This window comes from Staurois parvus, unplaced genomic scaffold (assembly GCF_062004578.1).
Source record: "Staurois parvus isolate SC_StPar_1 unplaced genomic scaffold, SC_StPar_1.0 ptg000020l, whole genome shotgun sequence".
Lineage (NCBI taxonomy): Eukaryota > Metazoa > Chordata > Amphibia > Anura > Ranidae > Staurois > Staurois parvus.
In genome coordinates this window covers 4,882,155-4,904,831 of record NW_028317816.1, presented here as the reverse complement: position 1 = coordinate 4,904,831, position 22,677 = coordinate 4,882,155, and the positions used below count along the sequence as shown (strand labels likewise).

The following is a 22,677-nucleotide window of genomic DNA, read 5'->3' as shown; positions in this document are numbered from 1 at the left end:
GCTTTGGGTTGCCTGTGAGAGAAACTCTCACATCAGGACCCTGCAGTCAGCAACAACCCTAGTAAGACATAATCTCTTGGCTCCCCCTCTACAATGGCGGAACTCCAGGGCCTGGTCACAAGTGTGACTTTTGTAGTTCTTCCACTGGTGGTTCTGCTTTCTTGTGTGAGTTAGTACCTCTCATGGCCAGAGACCAAAGTACTTCACTATGCCCCACATCAGAGGGAAAATGTCTTTTTACTTGCCAATAAGTCCCTTAATATATAAGAGCCCTGCTACTTACAAGGGCAAACCATACAACCACCAATCTGCCCCTCCATGAACCTCTATGTCCAGCCACCACTGCCCCCTCTCTGGAGCTGGCTGCTCTTCCTTCCCTTTGCTTCTCACTCTTCATTATTCAAAAGATTAATATGAAGGTTTACTCTTTGTTCCTCATTCCCATTCACTGTAGGAGGATATTCGCACTCTCTTTGAAAGTGAAAGAGACCAAACAATTTACCTAACCAGTAACTTCCTTTACTGAAGAACGTAGTTGTACATCTTTAACATTTCAGCAAAATTCACACAGAATGGTACAGTTCAGGCAGTCAATAATTTAAGCTGAGCTGTGGTGTTCCATACCTTTTTGAATAACTTGATTTGTGTCCCCACCAGGTAGTTAAGTTCATCTATATCCAGGGGTGGACTGACCATTTGGAAACTCGGGCACTGTCCGAGGGCCCGGGGTCAGTAGAGGGCCCCATGAGATGCCCCTGGTACCTTTTTCATAAGCTTTTTTGAGTTTGGGCAAGGACACAGGGGCCCCATGATCCCCTATTGCCCGGGGCCCCATGAGTTGTCAGTCTGCCCCTGTCTATATCCTATACTAGGGTCCTGCTCCAGGGTTGCCCTACCTTAGTAAACCAATTACATCTCATTGTATGGTCCTGCTACACCTTGATACCACTAAAACGGAATGTAGGGTCTGGCTTCTTACCACATATATTTCCTCCAAACGAGAAGTGATACACACACACACACACACACACATGGGAGAGTTACACCACAGCAGAAGTTAACCCCTAAATAACCACACTAAAGCATCTACCCACAGATACAGTAGTTCTGTTTCCTTGTGACCTGACACTAAACAGAATGTTTTTGCCAGTTGATATGCTCTGATCAGGTTGTCACTTAGTAAGTGCAATATAATCATTATTTATGCAACAAACAATGTTATTCTGCACTATTCAGTGTGCTCTGCTTGCTTTTATTTAACCTTTTTTTAATGATTATTCTACCTTCCAATATATGTGGAGCTAGAAAAGAAGAGCTTTTTTCCATCTCTCCAGGGAAACGTAGTACAAATGATGATTCTAATGTCTAAAACCATGAATAGCTTTAGCATTAAAGTGATTCTAAAGGTAGAAGGTTTTTTTTTACCTTGATACAGAGAGTTCATTAAGGTGAAAAAAACTCCTGTGTGCAGCTCCCCACCCATGTGTTCATGGGCACATGGGTTTTTATGGAGTTGAGTTTAGGAGCTTTGGCAAAAAAAAATGCCAAAAGCTCCTAAACTCAAGTTTAGCAGCTGCTCGTGTTCATGAGCCCTTATACTTACCCAAGCCCTATCTCATCCAGAGGTGTGTTTAAGAGCAGCGGCTTTCTTGGCTCTCTTTTTCCTCACTGGAGATTGACTCAGCACCAGGAGTCATTGACTCCTACTGCTGTCAGTCACTGTCAGTAAGGAGAGAGCATGAGCTGGGATTGAGCCATGCTGTATGCATCAAAAGACACACACAGACCGGCTCAGGAGCAAATAGCTAGCTATGGGGGTGCTCAGAGAAGGAGGGGGAAGCACTGGTTGGGGACTCCAGAATAGTAGGATCGGGGGTAACTATAACATTTTATGACATATGACATTTATGACCGTTTATTATTAAAAATTAAAATCTTTATAGAATCATTTTAAAGCGGTAGTAAAGATTTATAAAAAAAAAACACTTTCTCCCTCCAATGTAAAGCAATATTGTGCAAGTATGAATTGCACACTAGCACATTACGGAAGACTTACCTTGAAACTAAGCCCTCCAGCGGATCACTGTCACCGCTGCAGAGGCTCCCATCTTTATCCGGTAAAGCCACAATGACATCACTCCCAGGCATGGGCGTGGTAGTCATGGCTACTGCACATAGCTCTGAAGGAATGACACTGGTAAGCCGTTCCATCAGAGCACAAGCGCCACCCGCCCCCAAACAAGTGAATATCTACTAAACGGTGCACGTTTAGGAGATTTGCATTTAACCTACAGGTCAGCTTTATTATAAGCCTACCTTTATGTAAAAATCAAAAATGCAGAGTTTACTACCACTTTAAACGTCTAACACACATTGGATTGTAACCTAAATAAAGAACAGATCCAGCATATTCACACTGGGATTAAAAAAAAATTCAAAATGTTAACCCCACTGTTGTTCTGAGAGAATTTGAACATGAAGTTTTCCCTTGTTAACACCTACTAAGATTAGAAAACTACATTATGCAGTGGCAAAATCTATCAGCTACTGAAAGTTCTATTTCACTCTTCTGCATTTGCTAACTGTAAGCTTCCAAAAAAAACAAAAAAACAAACAGTGGAATACAAATGCTATTTTTAATTAGTTAGGATCAAGTTAAAATTGACTAGTAAGAAAAAGCAATTTCCCCTAAAGTAATTTGGAATTAATGAAAACAAAACCAGAAAAAATAGGTTATTATAAGGTCCTGTTTTTAGTTTCAGATTTTGGACCTTTATAAGTCTATACATGATTTTTTTAATTAATGATGTAAATAAAATAAGCATCCTTGCTTAATCTAACAGCACATTTTTATATGTTCCTCTTTAGTCTTAGCTGTCAGATTCCTGTGCTTTGGATAATTATTCATCTTCTCCATGTGATTGGTGGTGCATTTAGTATATTTTGTTTTACTATCTGAACCTCTAGCCTCCTTGTTCTTGATATCAAATATCTGTGTCATATAAATCTGTCTGTTTTCCAGTCTCAGTCAGAAGTTGTCTTTTTTACTTTATTACTTTCTAGGTTTATATTGTCATTTTAATGTTTGTTTCTCTTGTGTTATCCCAAAGTGTCATCTCAGTTCCTATGCTTGGTTCTTGTTTATCACCCTCTTGTGTTCTTCAGTCCTTTCTATCGTTTCCTGTCCTATTACAAGATTGCTTGCCCTAAAGGAACCCTCTTTTTTCTGAGTGAGGGTGTTAGAATTTGAAAGAAAGTAACACTAAGGAGAACAATGGAACTTCAGTGCTAGGTGCAAAAATGAGACTGTGGGACAACCTTCCTCAAATAGAGCATAAGAAGAATTTTCAATTTAAAGAAGGGTATTCTTTAAATTCTTTAAATTGAAAATTCTTCTTATGCTCTATTTGAGGAAGGTTGTCCCCCAGTCTCATTTTTGCACCTAGCAGTGAAGTTCCATTGTTCTCCTTAGTGTTACTTTCTTTCAAATTCTAACACCCTCACTCAGAAAAAAGAGGGTTCCTTTAGGGCAAGAAATCTTGTACACAATCATAATTGCTCTTAAGGTACATAAAGTGTTAAAGAGCATCAAAAGATGACAAATACCTCTTTGGTTTTGTGGTTGGATACAAAGTCAACCATTCCATTGCATTTATTCTACTATTTTATTACTTTTGTTAAAACTTGTATATTACACTTCAATGAAATAGGACCAACACTGGACATGTAGGTTGGTATTACCATAGCAAGGCTACCAGAAGCATAAAAGGCTATCTGCTGTGTTAATGTATACCTGTATGTTCTTGAGCATTGGAAGTTTAACTGCTAGACACATCCAAAAAAGGTCATCATTGTACACAGGATGTGTAAAGCACGTCCAGTCTTTCTGCCCTGCTCCCCCCTCCCAGTACTGATTAACCGCTTCCCGTCTGACCCATAGCAGATATACCGCTACAGGGCGGCATGGGTGGGCAAAATCACGTATATATATATATATATATATATATATATATATATATACATATACGCAATTTTGCATTTCCGGGTAGGGGTCCACCATTCGTGTGATTACTCGCAAACACCCAGTAATTGCCAAGCATTAGTAAACAAAACAGTTCTCTTCCCTGTCAGCTTGTGCACACTTCTTTGCATGGCTGTGCACAGCACAGCCATGCAAAGCAGTGTGCTTACAGTGAAGCACTAACACACAGTTGCTAGTAAAACAGTACACAGCACAGAGTTAGGCCTTTGATCGCACCACATGTTAACCTCTTCCTGCCCAGTTCCATTAGTACAGTGTCAGCGCTTTTTATTAGCACTGATCACTTTATTGGTGTCACTGGGGATGTCAGTGACATCAAGTCAGTTCCCCCCAGTGTCAGAATGCTTGCCGCAGTCTCGCAGTTCTGCTATAAGTCGCTGATCGCTGCCATTACTAGTAAAAAAAAAATTTAATTCCAGTATATATACCGCAATTGTAAATGCTATACCTTTCACGTAAACCTATTAATTTACATATATTGGGATTTTTTTTTTAGTAAAGACATGTAGCAGAATACATTTTGGTCTAAATTTATGATGAAATTAAATTTTTAAAAATTTTTCCTGGACATGTTTAATAGCAATAAGTCAAAAACATTGTTCTTTTCCTCAAAATTGTCGGTCTTTTTTTCTTTTATAGCGCAAAAAATAAAAACTGCACAGGTGATCAAATACCACTGAAAAAAAATCTCAATTTGTGCAAAAAAAGTACATACATTTAATTTGGGTGCAGCGTTACGTGAGCACACAATTGTTAGTTAAAGTAACACAGCGCTGTAACGCAAAAATGGCCTGGTCAGGAAGGGGGGTAAACCCTCTGGTGAGCAAGTGATTAATTTCAGCAGGCATTGCTGTGTACAAAGAGAGAGCTGTAACTTAAAAAATAAATAAATGCAATATGACAGTGTTTATAAATAACACGCTCAGATGCTACAGAAAGATACACATTGTTACGTTTATATCATGCTGTTCATTGATCTGCAGATCAAAGGGATAAACTTGGATCTGAAGATGATGTCAGAGCAACCTGACAAGTAGAAAAAGTTTTTTCTTCTTTAATAAACTATTTCTCTGTTTACCCCTTATTAGTTTACTCTTATCACCCGAATTCACTCTTTAAAGTGTTACTGAACCCACAACAGTAAAATCAGTCTGTATGTGCAGTAAGGTATGCTTGTTATACTCACTGTGGAACCTAAGGGGTTAATCATCTGCATTGTGTAAAAACACTGTTTGATCCTGACTTCTCTGATCCTCCCCTTTTTCCAGTGTCTCCCTCTTATCTCCTGATAAAACATATCATGTGGAGTCACTCTGCACATGTTCAGTTTGGTGTGTATTGCTAGAGAGGTTTTTTTTTTCTTGGAAGAGTGCATGTGATTAACACAGGGCAAATCAGCACTGTCCAGACAGAGGTCAGGTGTCCTGCATCCTCCTACAGCAGAATGAAAACTCCTCCTACAAGCTTTAACCAGTGCTCAGCTGGACACTGTTAGTCATAAAACTGCTATATACTGCAGATGAAAAAAAGTATTTAGCAGTTTATATTTACTAAAACTTCTGTGTGCTGTGGGAGACCAGATATAGTGACTGCCGGGTACAGGGTTTAGTAACACTTTAATCTCTTTATCCAATTGATTATTATTTTACTGCTGATTTTTTTTTAATTGTATCTGTTTTATTACCAATAATATTTAAACTTTGTTTTTGTTTGTTGTTTTCTTTGTTAATACTTTTACTCATTTAACGTAAATTTGCATGATTCACATATAAAAAAGTGCAAAATTAAAAAAAAACTACTTTATTTCATCTGTAAATAACTTTGTAATGCATTGCCTGCTTGAGCTTTTGTCTGAACATCACGTATAGTAGTGTAATCAATAAAAAAGTACTGTGCGATGGGATAATATCAAATTGTGAAAACAATCTCTCTCTCCCTCTCTCTCTCTCTCTCTCTCTCTCTCTCTCTCCCTCTCTCTCTCTCTCTGTATATATATACATACATATATATTTGTGTGTAAATAAAATAAAGTGTCCCTCTGAACTTTACAGTGCAAGCATAAATGAACAAAAACAAAAATAAACTTAAATATCAGTGAAAAAAAACCTTGTGTGATGCTGTTGCCTTAATTTATGAGTGATTAATAATAATCCCCATTAGTTATACAGTATCCACACAATTGGCAGCGCTAGTGCAAAGTAACGTATTCCTTCTAAATACACAATTATGTAAGTACAAAATTGCTTGTAAGTTCACGTGAATACATGAAAAATCAATGAAATAATGAAGAAGTATAACCAATATAACACCAAGTGAGTTTACAGTATTCTTAAAATATGGATGGATGCATTCAAAATATCCTCCATAGGAAGATACCATGTACTGACAGATCCCTCCTCCACACTCACTGACACTCACCAGATGGTATGGCTTATCTGTGAAACTATAAGCAATACCACCAGCCCCTCCCTCTTAGATTGTAAGCTCTAAGGAGCAGGGCCCTCCTAACCCTCTTGTATTGAACTGTATCGTTGCTGTATTGTCCCCCTTTATATTGTAAAATGCTGAGCAAACTGTTGGCGCTATATAAATCCTATATTATAATAATAAAAATAATAATTACTGTAAATGTATTAAGACATTAAAAAAAAATTCCTCCTTAGGCTTGGCACCGTAGAGGGAGGCTGGCTGCTGGCAGCTGTACCAGCAAACCTGTGGCTGACAAATCGCTCAGCACCTCTGGCTGATCTGACAAAGAGTGGTGCAGCAGCAGGGACACTGACTGACATTTAGGCAGGATGCCTGGGTGCGTTTGAACCCTCCGACCTCCCCTTATCTATGCCTTTGCTTATGAGAGATAGCTGTTTTTGCTTCTCCTAGAGCTTTCTGACTATGTCTTCATATTCTGAATGTGAAACCCTAGGTCTTCTTCCTCCCTCTCCCCTCAACCACCACCAGGGGCGGACTGACAACTCATGGGGCCCCCTGGGCAATAGGGGAACATGGGGCCTCTGTGTCCTTGCCCAAACTCAAAAAAGCCTATAAAAAAGGTACCAGGGGCATCTCATGAGGCCCCCTACTGACCCCGGGCCCTCGGGCCGTGCCCAAGTTTCCAAATGGTCAGTCCGCCCCTGACCACCACCCATTTTATTTTTCTCTTACTCTCCTTTTCTTTCTTTTTTTCTCTATTGATATCTCAACCTGATGTATTCTACTCTATTATTTTTTTATGCATGACTTGTATTTCCACTTTTCTAGTATTCTATGATGTACAACCTTTTACTTTGAAATCTCTTTAGTAACCACTTGAGCTCTGGGAGGTTTGCCCCCTTCATGACCCCGCCATTTTTCGCTGTTTAGCACTGCACTACTTCAACTGGTAATTGCACAGCCATGCAACTCTGTATCAAAATGAAATTAATATATTTTTTTCAAACAAATAGAGCTTTCTATCGATTTTATTAGATCACCTCAGGGTTTTTAATTTTTTATTGCATACACTAAAAAAGATTGAAAAGTTTGAAAAAAGACACCAATAATATTTACTTTCTGCTATAAAACATATTAAATGAAAAATTAAAAAAAAATCTAATATCTTCATACATTAAGGCCAAAATGTATTCTGCTACATGTCTTAAAAAAAAATCCCAGTATATTGATTGGTTTGTGTGAAAGTATAGCGTCTACAAACTATGGTATATATACTAGAGTATTTTTATTTATTTAATACTTGTAATGGCGGTGATCAGTGACCTATAGTGGAACTGTAATAGTGCAGTGGTCAATATGACACTAACTGAAGCTGACTGGGAGGTACACTGAGACTGACATCACCAATGACGTTAATACATTGATTAGTGATAATACTATACACTTTCACTGTACTGACACTGACTGGGAAGGGGTTAACATCTAGGGGCAATCAAAACGAATATCTGTGTGACTAATAATGTTTAATGTGTGCAATCCCACATGGAAGAAAAATATATTTTAAATATATTTAAAAAATATTCTTCCCAAATATATTGACATATATTTGAAATACTACAATTCTGACCATGTTCAATATATTTCAAAATATATTTCAATGTACTGTATGTTGAAATACATACATACAAAGTATATATTTTAAAGTATATTGAATATGGCCAAACTTGTAGTATTTCAAATATAGAGTATGTCAATACATTTGGGAAGAATATTTTTAAAATATATTTTTCTTCCATGGGGGATATGTGCTGTTTCTTACTAAATATCTTCATGTTCTTTCTCCCTGCTGGGAGAAGAAACAAACAGATTGTTCCCACTGATTGTCAACACAGGGCTCTGGGCTGTGACTGGACTCAGCCGATCAGCAGGTCTCAGCTATGAATCACTGGCTAAAACCAAACAAGCTGACAAAATCGCGCTGTGTCCAGTCACAGCGGGAGTGAGCTAGCATTGGGGGGTTGTGCATATGGAAGATGCGGCTGACGTACAGGTACATGACTGTGCCTGTTTGAGCTGAGTGTGGTTGGCAAGCAGCTAAACAAAGATTATACATAGAAAAGTAGAGCTATAAAATCAGGTAGAACAGGTTGGATTGACAATAGAATGGATAATTCCTGTGCATCTTAAACCCAGTGAATTAGTGTGTTCATGTTTGGTGAAAAAAAGACTATAGCAATAGATAATAAGTAAGGGACATAACAATTTGAAAAAATTGGTACAATAAAAAAAAGAAACTCACCAGAGGCACAGAAAGGAAGAGTAAAGAAATAATAATAGACAACTAAAAAAGTAAAAAAAAAAAGTTAATAAAACATCATCAACAATAAGCAATTGGAATTGCACTTCCTGCTGTTTGACAAAGTCAATGGTCAGCAATACTTTGAATACATTGAAACAGAGCACAAATTAGCAGAAGAGGTACTGTCAGTGGATCCATCTCCTGTGTTTGATCATGTTTCACCAGATCAATTGTGGATGTGACTGCTTCAATTACTTCAATACTTTGTCAGTATTTACAGAGCAAACACTTATGGCATTCATGGAAAGAACTTAATTTATTTGCATTAGTCCAAATATGGACCATGACATTAGTCCAAATATGGACCACGACATTACCAGGAACTCCTCTCCTCAAGTTCCATGGACACTCAAAAATGTACTGGATGAGGGAACTTTCTCACTGTTTAAACAGAGTTTGAGTATTAAGGAAGGAGGAGTATTCTTCCTTCCTAAAAGCTACCAGCACTGGCTGAGTTTTCACAGGCATTTTCAGGCATTTCTGGATCATGAAAGGTAAAAATCTGTAAAAATAGATTATACTGTAGGAAATGCATTTTACAAGTGTCAGCATGTTTGTATTTACTTGCTCGCATGCACTATGAACTTGTTAGGTGTCCAAGGGACCACTAAAATTGGTTCACCTGGAAGGGGTTAAATACCTAATTGCTAGTTGGTACATAAGCACCCCCCTATAATGAGCAACAGAGGTTCTAATGAGCACAGTAGTCACCATCATCAGGCAGCAATACTTCTGGAGGGGGCAACACAGACATCAATACAATCTGACTGAAGTTTCTCTCTCTCTAACCAAAACAAAATAAAACATCTTTACTAGATTTCGATTTTAGGAAACTTGAAATGGGCTTTTACAGGACAAAAACAAATTTAATAATTCAACAAATGTGTATATGAGGCTATCAATTTGTAGACACAATAGGGTATGATAAAAGTTTTCAAGATATTGCTTTGTGTTTGTTTATACAGCTTTTATATTATGTTGGAGCCCCTATTTTCTTTTCGACATTCTGGATAACTTTGAAATGCTGCCAAAGACTCGAGAGCGCAACTATGCATCTGTAATTATTCAGAATCTGCCAGTTTTGAACAGTGCTGTCAATCCAATAATTTACTGCATATTTAGCAACAGACACTGCAGATTATCCAGGTAAGAAATTAAGTAGTTTATGTATTGGCAATTTATTTTAAAAAGTTGAGTGAGTGAATGATAAAGCCTGCTGGCGTCAAATGAAAACTAACATTTCAGCAAGTCATTATGAAAGATTGTTTTTGAGTATATTATTGCTTTAAATGTGAGCACTTTCTTTTATATAAACTGCATGCATATATTTAAAGTTGACATTCAGCTTAAATAATACAAAAAAAAAAATCCCTAGAGCTTTAGACACATCAGTTATCTATAATGAGTATGTCTCAGCTTGCACAGGCTGGAATGCTCTTCACTGCAGGGAAGCCTGTCCTCTTCCTGTCTCTAAACTTCTGGCTCCGGGACATATTTCATTACAGATAAGTGATAGGACTGAAGCTATAATATTTGTTTTTTAAACTTCATCTTAAAAGAACACTGGCCAACCTAAGAAACATTGGAAAAGAGAATTCTTAATATAGTCATACAGCAGCTACCCAATTATTTTTTTTTTTCAGTTTTCAATTTCATGGCTTTTTTCCTTACCAAGCCTTTACTGTTGTCCCTGAACCATATATTCTACTTACATAGCATGGGGCATGTACTGAGGTGATGACAGGAAGCTGCCATAGAAAACAATAATAGTTCTTTGACACATGTGCCAGGCTTTATGAATATGATTTAATTAGGAGGGGCGTAATGGATTTAGGCAAGCTGCCGCATACTTTAGTTGAAGGCTGAGTTGATAAGTGGTCTGGTCTGAGCAACCATGATTGTGGTGACAGAGGTACAAGACTCAAAGAAGCTGGGGATCCAGTAGCTTGATAGCAGGTGACTGCCATAGTCAGGGGTGTAGTCAATGTGAGCTAGGGTCATACACGGTGAAACAGCAGCGTGGTCAGGAAGCAGACTGGGGTTGGTACCAGGCAAGCGGGCAGAGCAAGGTCCAGTAGCAAGATGAGGTCAGCACAAAAAGATCAAGCAGGGCAAGGTCCAGTAGCAAGATGAGATCAGCACAAAAAGATCAAGCAGGGCAAGGTCCATTAGCAGGCATAGGTCAGCACCAAGAAAGCAGGCAGAGAATAGTCAGAGGCAAGCAGAGGTCAGAATCCAGAACCCACAGAGTGAGGCCAGGAACAAGCCTAGTCAGCAACAGAAGATCAGTCAGCAAAAGTAGGAATACAGGAATACGGATCATGGGGAGCTGAAGAACATCCAGCAATTAACACACAGCAGGATCTCCTTACATAGGCAGCTTGGCTCTAATGTGGAAGGACATGAGCGCCAACGTGCACTGCCACAAACAAATGTGCCTACAAGTCAGTTCACACTGGATATTAAGCTTGAGCTTGTCTGTGTACTGATACATGTGCACAAACATCGGCTGCACAAGAATGAGCATAAACTGTATGCTTCCTGACACAAGAAAAGTAGCAAAAAGATGGCATTTACAAATACTGATTTATAGAGTAATTAGAGTTATTGTAGCAGAGGCCACAATAATGGAATTTGTGAAGTTTCATCCTTTAATGTATATTTAAACCCCCCCCCCCAAAAAAAATGTAATACGTGGGGCGTCAAACCAGGACGTTTAATTATATAGGTATTAAAATGGATGCTAGCTAGAGGTGCTGGTGGTACACAGAGTAGTAAGTGGTAAGTCTGTCCTTTTAGTGATAGGCAGCACACATGTTGCAGGCTAGTCTAGAGACCATTAATCAAGATGGCAGACAACAGCGTTAGTGTGTGTATGGAACAATGTGTGGTGACAAAGTTTCTTGCGAACGAAGGCATAAAGTGTGTGGATATCTACAGAAGATTTCAAGCACAGTACGGTTATGAGATGCTTATCCACAGTAAGACATTTGAATAGTGTAAATGTTTCAAAGATGGCCATCCATTTGTCAGTGATGATTCCAGACGTGGTGGTTCCCAGACGACAGCAGTCAATCCTGTGAACATTCAGCACGTGGAATGCCTGATCCTAGATAACTGAAGCATAACACAAGAGACAAATCTTTCTGTGGGAACGGTGAACACTATGATGACAAAGTGAAGCAGGCTGTCCTAGGATAGTTCAGGCGTACTGGCAAATCTTTCTATGCCCAAGCTTTCCAGGCATTAGTTAAATGCTGGGATAAGTGTATAAATGTAGCACGGGAGTATGTTGAAAAACTTTGTTCTTTTATTATATAAACTCAAAAGTCCTGTTTTGACTTGGATGCCCTTAGTATATACCATTGATAGATAAGTTGACTTTATTGATTTAGTTTTTTCATTTATATTCTCAATTTTGACCTGGTGATCCTGCAAATAACATACTTCCTGTCCTAGGGCGGCCACTCTCATACTCAATCTCTTTACTGTATCTATGAAGGAAGCCATGATTTTTACATATCTTCCTCTCTTTATCTTTGAAGTTTGAGTATTGGGTGTGGAGGGATTAGAAGTTTATAATTGGAAGATAACATTATTTCTGTTTTCAGTGCAGCTGAAAGGAATCTATGCTGTAAGTTACAAAGCTCACATTTATAGCAAGATCAACATATACTTTCTGTACCTGCTGAAAATGTGCTTTGTCTGAAAAATTAAAACTAATACACCCACCATGACCCATAAGCTGAAATATATTACATTTTTGTTCATGGGTTTAGATATAATTTATGAGTTACATTTACTTGTTTTTTCCCTACAGGGATCGAAGCTCAGGAAAATTTCAAGGCACCCTCAGAGACAAAACGGAAGGAGTAGAAATGCAAATTGTGTCCAAGCCAGAATACATCTAATGCATGGACTGTCATCAAGACAAAAGATATAATGAAGTTAAAATTCAAATAAGCATACTTTGGCTCCTTTGATTACAGCACACAATGAGATGCAAATTGTACACACAGGGCATTTTTGATGTTAATAGTTTTCATAGATGTAAAACGTTTCCTACAGGATTTTAAATATATTGTGTCTTTTTTGTTAGTTATGGGGTTGACAACACATTACTCTGATTGCTGACAACTATAAGCTATAAATTACAATAGTCTAATGGTTATTTAGATGCAGGCCAGTGACTTTACTATATTTAGTTAGCCACATAACCTGGAAAGTTTATATTTATTGGTAATTAAAGTAAACGTGTCAAATCTGAGTAATTTAAATTGACACTATGATGAAAAATGTATAAGCAGATGCTTCCTTAATGCTGAAGTTTAATATGCTTATAATTTCCCTTTCCTGATTTCTCCCCCTCCCCTTCCCATTAACATGCAAACTACATTTTTAACCACTAGCCTACAGGGCACTTATACCCCCTTCCTGCCCAGGCCAATTTCCAGCTTTCAGCGCTGTTGCACTCTGAATGATAATTGCGTGGGCATGCAACACTGTACCCATATGAAATTTTTATCATTTTTTGTCACAGATATAGCTTTATTTTGGTGGTATTTAATCACCTCTGGGTTTTTAATTTTTTCTTAAACAAACCAAAAACCACTGAAAATTTTGAAAAAAAAAGGTTTTTCTTAGTTTTTGTTATAAAATTTTGTAAATAAGTGATTTTTTTCCTTCACTGATGTGCGCTAATGAGGCTGCACTGATGGGCACTGATAGGCTGCACTGATGGACACTGATAGGTGGCACTGATGGGCACTGATGAGGAGGCACTGGTAGGTGGCACTGATGGGCATTGACAGGCATCACTGATGGGCACTGAAAGGCAGCACTCATATATGGCACTGATAGGCGGCACTGATAGGCGGCACTGATTTGCACTGATAGGCAGCACTAACTGGCACTGACTGGCACTGTTAGGCAACACTGATAGGCAGCACTGACGGGCACTGATAGGCGGCACTGATGCACACTGATTGGCAGCACTGACTGGCACTGATAGGTGGAGCTGAATGGCATTGATAGGTGGCACCGACTGGCACTGATGGGTGACACTGAAAGGCAGCTCAGATGGGCACTGATATGTGGAATTGATGTGGCACTGATGGGCACTGAAATGTGGCACTGATGTGGCAATGATGGGCACTGGCAGGTGGCATGGATGAGCACAGAGCTGGCACTGATGGACACTGACAGGTGGCACTGCTGGGGCTACACAGATCATCAGGGCACACTGATCATCAGTGCTGTGATGATCTGTGTAGATGTCCCCTCTGAGGAATGCCAATTACCGGCTCTCCTCTCCTCACGAGCTGTCAGCGTGAGAGCTCGTGAGAAGAGAAATGCCGATAACCTGCATTTCCCTGTTTACATGTGATCAGCTGTGGATGGACATAGCTTATCACATGACCGAGCCGACATCTTCGGCTCTTTCCATAGATCGGTGATCCGCTGTGTCCGAGGGACACAGCGCACCGCCGATCGCCGCGCTGCACGCTCCCAGAGCCACGCATGCGCGGTGAGAATGGGAGGACGCCATATGACGTCCTCCCAGAACGAGAGAACCGCCTTGTGTCCATCATATTACTATGCGGTTAAACAAAACTTTTCGATTTTCAATACATATATTATTTCAGTAGGTCCCTGTGCTTCTCTATTCATAGCCGGCAGATTTGGCAGGTGGAAGGGGCCAGCAGAGTGCTGTTAATAGCTTCTTGAAAACATAAAATCAACCTGCCATAAACTGGCCATACCCTAGTAGAATTTAATTCAAAATATTTAATTTTTGGAACGATATTCGGATTTATCTTTTTTTAACCACAGTAATGAGAAAATTCAAAGGAGTAGGATGGAACATTTCTCTTGAATGAACTAATTTGTAACTATGAAAGTGGTCATTTTGGAAAGTCCATTCACTCCAAAATTTAAAATTAAACACAAATATTATTTAGGTACTTTCAATTGGAATTTGTCAAATCATCAAACATACTACTGAGAATATCTGTAAAAATATTCATAAGAACATTCATTTGAAAATCTACCAGTGAATGACCAGCAGGACTACTGTTAGAAATCATGGGGCCCAGTACAGTCTACCTGACAGGGCTCCCTTACCCAGCCTGCATAGGTGTGTGGGTGCAGGTGTATGGCCCCCCAACATGGTTCCAGCCACATGAACAAACCACTAATTCTCTTAGTGAGTGTGTTGCTGAGTTACTGTTTTTTTCAATTATTTTTTACAATTTTATGTTTGTTATATTTTACAGCCGTGTGTGTTGTTGTGGGACACCCATGCTGTCTCGCTTTTTAAACAGAGAAGATGATAGATTACTATGCTTCAGTTAATGAATAAACATAAGCGTGATCAGTACTTATCACTCACTGTGTTCATTCAGGAAAAGAAGTGGCTGATAAACATGATAGGTCTAGCAGTCCACCACAATCCATCCTAAAAGCCATCTCACTTTGTGTCCACAGCAGCTGACAGCCAGCAGAAGGGAGAGAAGGAAAAGCTGGCAGTACAGCAACGGGAAGGACACAGGACACTGGCATAACAACAGGGGTCGCAGAAGTTGCAGTTTCAACCTGGCCCCTGTTCCAGGGAGCACTGGGGATCAGGGGCGGGATGACAACTCATGGGGCCCCCGGGCAATAGGGAATCATGGGGCTCCTGTGTCCTTGCCCAAACTCAAAAAAGCCTATGAAAAAGGTACCAGGGGCATCTCATGGGGCCCCCTACTGACCCCAGGCCCTCAGGCAGTGCCCGAGTTTCCAAATGGTCAGTCCGCCCCTGCTGGGGACTGTCTGTCAACTCATGTTCTCTAAAGCAGAAGCAGATTCCTCCCATATATCACAATGTGCTGTCTTCCTTCTACTTTGCTGGAAGGGTTAACATCCATCCCTTAGTCAATCTTAACTGACTTGATGCTATACTCTGATTAAAAAGTGTTCCTTTAATTTTATTGAGCAGTGTATATTATCTCCTTCTGCCCAGCCCCCTCCGCACATGCCCTGTGATCTCTTATCTAGAACAAGATGAAAAGAGAACAGGACATGCTGTTCGGAGGCTAAGAACCTGTCTCCCCGTGTCAGTGCAGTCAGTGCTCAATGTAGGACAGACAATTTCACTTTATGGATACTACAGTCTTGCCAGCAATGTGCTCTAAAAATGGTTAGGGTACTGACTGCCTGTATTATTTGAGCATGTGTAATGGAAATGTCCTTTGGTGTGCAGTAAGCCAAACTTATATTTATTTTTTTTGCATACAGACAAAAGAGAGAGATGAACACCTAAATAACCAGGGCTGGCTCACACCATACTTGCAAAGAAATCGCACGTGTGTGTTCCTGTGTAATTCACACTGCATGCAAAACACACTCAATTTGCGATCTGCAATGGGTATCACTAAGAAGTTAATGACACCCCAAACACAGGTCGCAAGCACAGTGTGTTTGCCCACACCAGATCGCATAGTACTTTTATTGCAGTGCATTTTAAAAAGTAGTGCATGCAATACCTGTGGTGTGGCGCAATTTCTATCCATTCAAAATTAATGGGTTGAGATCACACTGCATAGAGCTGCATGTGAATCGCACAGGAACTGTAGAGTGTCACTGTGCATATCACATGCAGTTTCTGATGTGAACCTATACTGAACTAATGGACTGAGATTAAATTAAGATGAAAAAGAGGGAAAAAGAAAAGGAGAGAGAGAGAAGGGGAGTGATAGAGTAATCAAAAGAAAAATTAAAGAGATGGGGAGAGAAAAACCGAAAGAAAGAATGCAATAGAAGTACATTTTAAGAATTTAAAAGACAGAGACAGCAAGAGAGAAAGAGTAGAGAGCAAGAAGGAAATAGAAAGAGAGAGAGAGAGAGAGAGAGCGAGAGCAAGAGAGAGAGAGAGGAAAAAGAGAAAGGAGGAAAGAGAGTAGGAGAGAAGAAGAGAAAGAGTTTAATGATTTCACTGGGGGGATGGAAATAAAAGGTTGTAATATATTCTTACAAGCACTTTCACATTCTACACTGGGGTCTGCTTACAAATAATAAAAATATTTGGAGAGGTATGTCTAAATGCTTCTCTCAATATGTAAATAAAGATCTGAAATAACTTTGAGTATGTTGGCGTGTGGTGGGTGGTAGTGGGGGGGCCCAGGTCAACTTTTGCATCGGGGCCCACAAGCTCTCTGACACAGGGGGATCAGAGCTGCAGGGAAAGAGGCTCATAGACAAGAGTGCTGGTGATTGGAGCAGTGGAGGAGCAATCTCTAACATTGATCCCTTTGTAGCTCCCCCTACAACATCTTACAGCCAGTGGAAGAGGAGGTGAAGCTGGCTGTGCTCCAGGAAGGAAGGAGGTGCAGAGCTGTGATAAGCAGCTTTTGGAACTGCTTGCACTTCAAAGCTGCCCAGGCCTGGGCCTGATATATAGGAGGGCAGGTGCTACAGGATTTTCTGCAGCCCTGATGGCCAGCTTTAGTGCTCCTCCAAAGATCATTCAGCCCTGATACAAGAAGGTGGCTAGCTCTTGGGAGGAGTTATGCAAATATCAAAATGTTTTGATGGGTGCATGTAAGTTTGAAGAAGTTGGAATTTCTAGAGACTGACTTTGGTAATGGCAATCAGTGATGCTGAGCATCTACGATTATAAGAACTGAAATACAACAAATGAATGGGATGAACAGTTACAGTCAGGGCGGGGAGGAAAGTATTGGACATCCTATTGCCAGGGAAGGAGATGGACTCTATTTGACTAAAGCCAGCCATAGACAGATTGAAATTCAACTGGTTCCGCAGGAACCAGCTGAATTTCCATCCATTATGGGCAAGCTGGTTGTACTGCCATTAATCTATCAATCGGCTAGAGTACAAGCAGCAATTTCTGCCCCCGGCTACAGCTTTGATGGCGGTATGGTTGAAGGAAATTGCATTTGCATAATGTATGGCTTGCCTTACTGCTGCTTCTAATGCACAATGTAACATTTAGGGAACAATATAGATGCTTTAAATGGGTGAATCCAAACTTGGCTTTAGAGGAAAAAGTTTAGCCTTATATATAAATTCAGTTACTTATACAGGGGATTTTTTTTGCCAAAAACATGTAGCAGAATACATTTTGGCCAAAATTGATAACTAACTCTGAGTTTACTATACAGGTGAAACTCGAAAAATTAGAATATCGTGCAAAAGTTCATTTACTTCAGTAATGCAACTTAAAAGGTGAAACTAATATATGAGATAGACTCATTACATGCAAAGCAAGATAATTCAAGCCGTGATTTGTCATATTTGTGATGATTATGGCTTACAGCTCATGAAAACCCCAAATCCACAATCTCAGAAAATTAGAGTATTACATGCAATCAATAAAACAAGGATTGTACATAGAACAATATCGGACCTCTGAAAAGTATAAGCATGCATATGTACTCAGTACTTGGTTTGGGCCCCTTTTGCAGCAATTACTGCCTCAATGCGGCATGGCATAGAAGCTATCAGCCTGTGGCACTGCTGAGGTGTTATGGAAGACCAGGATGCTTCAATAGCGGCCTTCAGATCTTCTGCATTGTTCGGTCTCATGTCTCTCATCTTTCTCTTGGCAATGCCCCATAGATTCTCTATGGGGTTCAGGTCAGGTGAGTTTGCTGGCCAATCAAGTACAGTAATCCCACGGTCATTGAACCAGGTTTTGGTGCTTTTGGCAGTGTGGGCAGGTGCCAAGTCCTGCTGGAAAATGAAGTCAGCATCCCCATAAAGCTCGCCTGCGAAAGGAAGCATGAAGTGCTCCAAAATCTCCTGGTAGACGGTTGTGTTGACCCTGGACTTAATGAAGCACAGTGGACCAACACCAGCAGATGACATGGCTCCCCAAATCAACACAGACTGTGGAAACTTCACACTGGACTTCAAGCATCTTGCAGTGTGTGCCTCTTCATTCTTCCTCCATACTCTGGGTTCTTGGTTTCCAAATGAGATGCAAAAGTTGCTCTTATCAGAAAAGAGGACTTTGGACCACTGAGCAACAGACCAGGTCTGTTTTTCTTTAGCCCAGGTAAGACGCTTCTGACGTTGTTTGTTGTTCAGGAGTGGCTTGACAAGAGGAATACGACATTTGAAGCCCGTGTCCAAGATCCGTCGGTGTGTGGTGGCTCTTGATGCACTGACTCCAGCCTCAGTCCACTCCTTATGAAAGTCCCCAACACTTTTGAATGGCCTTTTCCTGACAATCCTTTCAAGGCTGCGGTCATCCCTGCTGCTTGTGCACCTTTTTCTTCCACACTTTTCCCTTCCACATAACTTTCTATTAATGTGCTTTGATACAGCACTTTGGGAACATCCAACTTCTTTTGCAATTACCTTTTGAGGCTTTCTCTCCTTATGGAGGGTGTCAATGATGGTTTTCTGCACAACTATCAGGTCAGCAGTCTTTCCCATGATTGTGATTCCTACTGAATCAGACTGAGAGACCATGTAAAGGCTCAGGAACCCTTTGCAGGTGTTATGGCTTAATTAGCTGATTAGAGTGGGACACTTTGCGCCTAGAATATTGCACCTTTTCACAATATTCTAATTTTCTGAGATTGTGGATTTGGGGTTTTCATGAGCCATAATCATCACAATTATGACAAATCACGGCTTGAACTATCTTGCTTTGTAATGAGTCTATCTCATATATTAGTTTTAAGTTGCATTACAGAAATAAATTAACTTTTGCACGATATTCTAATTTTTCGAGTTTCACCTGTATATATTAATTTAATTAATTATTTATTTATTTGCCATGTAACTCAGACAGGAGGTAACCCATGCTTATGCATTTTTTAACGCCACCTCAGTTTGGATTGCTCACATTTGTGTTAGGCTTGCTACTAGATGTGTCTGCAGCCCTGATTAGTAACAGTATGTAAATTGTAAAGAGATGTAACCTTTATTCCAGGAAAAGATTTTCGGAAACTTTTTACATAATGCACTTGTTAAAAGGCCATACAGACTAATGCAAATTGTGGGTATACTGTAGAATTGCATAATACTCCTCACATTTTACCTCTCTAAATAGGACAGTTAATTTCTGTCTCAAAAGTTTGTTTGTATTTTTTGTAATCTGATATGCTGAGATACCTGGTTATATTAACATCAGTTATGTTATTCACTAGTTTGCATAAAATATATGCTAAAATAAGAACCCCAGTAAAGAAATGCAACATTTTGTTCTAACAGCATTCTCCATAGTTTATGGCTGCTTTAGTCTGAAGAGCTGGACGTTTTATGAACTTACAATTTCTTCCTTATGATGTTTCCATGTCTTTTCACAGATGTTTAAACTCTAGTTGAGCTTTGTTTGTTGGCTGAATACCATCACCATTATTGCTGCAATTCACTGTAGGGCTTTTGTAGATAATAAAATATATAATACTGAATGGATGCCACTTATTCTTGCTCCCTTACTCCATTTTTATTTCATCAGCTAGAGCAAACACTCACTGTGTCTCATTATCATTTGAAATAATATACCATGTGCAGGGAAAAACAGTTAATATGTGGGAGGGATTTGCAAAATAATACATAGCTCAGATTAAAATTAACTTTAGAAATTATTCAAATATGTATGTAATGTTTTTTTTTGTTTCCAAAAGTTATTGATACTAAACCCAGGACCCTGCATTCACTATATCTAGTCTCCCACAGTACACACAGCATGAAAATACAATTATTTTAGTAAATATAAACTGCTAAATACCTTTTTCTCATCAGCAGTTAGAGCAGTATTGTGACTTCAGCCAAGCACTGGTTAAAGCTTGTAGGAGTTTTCTTTCTGCTGTAGGAGGTTGTGAAAGTCCTGACCCTCTGTCTGCACAGTGCTGATTGGCTCTGTGCTGATCACATGCACTCTCCCAAGAAAGAAAAAAAACTTGTTAGCAATACACACCAAACTGAGCATGTGCATGTGACCAATGATTCAGTCTGTATCAGGAGGTCATTTCAACAAGAAGAGGGGCAGAGAAGAAAGGATAAAATGGCCTTTTTACACATCGCAGAGGATTAACCCTTTAGGTTCTACAGTGAATATAACAAGCATTTTTTACTGCACATACAGACTGAGTTTACTGTTGTGGGTTTAGTAACACTTTAATTGTGATACTTCCAATAATAAGGAATCTTTAAAATGAACCTTTACATATAACCATAACACTTTAAGGTAACCTAACATCTAACATTAAAATTATAACCCAAACTCTAAATGTATTCTTAACCATTAAAGGGCAAAATGACAGGGTCTGTTTAATGCCCGATCCCCAACTACCTATACTCACCTTCACAGTGCTTTTCTGCTACTCCTTTATTCATCATTACTGCTACAAAACACCCAGTGTCAGAGCTTACAGGAAACAGTGACTTCAACCAGTCTACCATGTAACAATGCATGAGTCTAGCCATTGGACCCTAGATCCAAGTATTGCGACATGGGAAAAGAGAAAATGTGCCCATACAGCCAGAAGGGTATTTTGGTTAGGCAGCCGAAGAGAAAGAGGGGAGTTCTGTAAAAATGAACATAGGATGGTTGGGTAGTGGGCTTTAAACAGAACCCTGTCAAATTGCCTTGCATGGACAAGGTGATAGGGTATTTAACCTTAACATAAACAATTCACTTAACCACTTCAGCAGAAGGTTTTATCCCCTCCATGACCAGGCCATTTTGTGCTATTCGGCACTGCGCTATTTCAACTAGTAATTGCGCAGTCATGCAACACTGTACACAAATAAAATTTTTATCCTTTTATCACACAATAGAGCTTTCTTTTGGTGATATTTTATCTCCACTGGATTTTTTATTTTTTTGGCATACAAATGACCAACAATTTTGAAAAAAAAAATATGTTTTCTACTTTCTGTTATAAAAAATATCCAATGAACTCTAATTTAGTCATAAATTTAGGTCAAAATGTTTTCTGCTACATGTCTTTGGTAAAAAAAATTCCAATACATATATATTAATTGGTTTGTGGGAAAGTTAAAGCGTCTACAAGCTATGGTATATATATTGTAATTAATGCAGCTTTTACTTTCTGACTGCCACACTTCTTGAGGTGCTAAAATGCCAGGGCAGTACAAAAAAACCCCAAATGATCCCTTTTTGGAAAGTTCTTGGAAAATTACAAAAACACTTTTTTTTTTACACACGATTGTCACTTAAATAATATATTGCTCACATATGCCATGGGTATGTGTGGAAAAACTTCCCAAAACACATTCTGCTACTTCTCCCAAGTATGGGGATTCTACATGAGAGACTTTTTGGCAGTCTAGCCATGTATAGGCCCCAAAATCCAATGACCACCTTCAGGCTTTGAAAGGGCATATTTCCTTATGTCACTTCCTCACTACTCACACAGTTTTGGAGGCCCTAAAATGCCAGGATAGTACAAATACCCCACCAAATTACCCATTTTTGGAAAGTAAACACCCCAAGGAATTTGATCAGGGGCATTGTGAATATTTTGTAGATGTTATTTATCACAAGGTTTTGAAAAAAAAAATACATTTTTGTTTTCTTTCTTCATTTTCAAAAATCTTGTGGCAACAAATTAGCTCTGCAAAATACTAATTTTGCCTCTTATCAAATACCTTGGAGTATCTACTTTCCAAAAAGGGATCACTTGGGGGAGGGGTGCCTCTACTATCTTGGGATTTCAGGGCCTCCAAAACTGTGAAAACTCTCCACCATGGACAGAGCCAGCAGGAATATTGCAATCCACCTTGGGAGCCTGCTGTACTGCCGCATCCTCACGAAGATCTGGCGGCCATTTTTACTAGTATGTTACTAGTTCTTTGTGACCCA

The 22,677-nt window shown here is 39.4% G+C and overlaps 1 protein-coding gene across 1 annotated transcript in view; it reads left to right on the top strand.

Moving 5' to 3' along the window:
- NPSR1 (neuropeptide S receptor 1) overlaps positions 1-18,000 on the top strand; it is a 398,179-nt gene extending 380,179 nt beyond the window's left edge. The window contains exons 8-9 of the mRNA XM_089687130.1: positions 9,797-9,977; positions 12,652-18,000. Of these exons, the coding sequence (XP_089543256.1) occupies positions 9,797-9,977; positions 12,652-12,742 (272 nt within the window). The 3' untranslated portion in view covers positions 12,743-18,000. The remainder of the gene's footprint in view (positions 1-9,796; positions 9,978-12,651) is intronic.
- Positions 18,001-22,677: the final 4,677 nt, after the last annotated feature.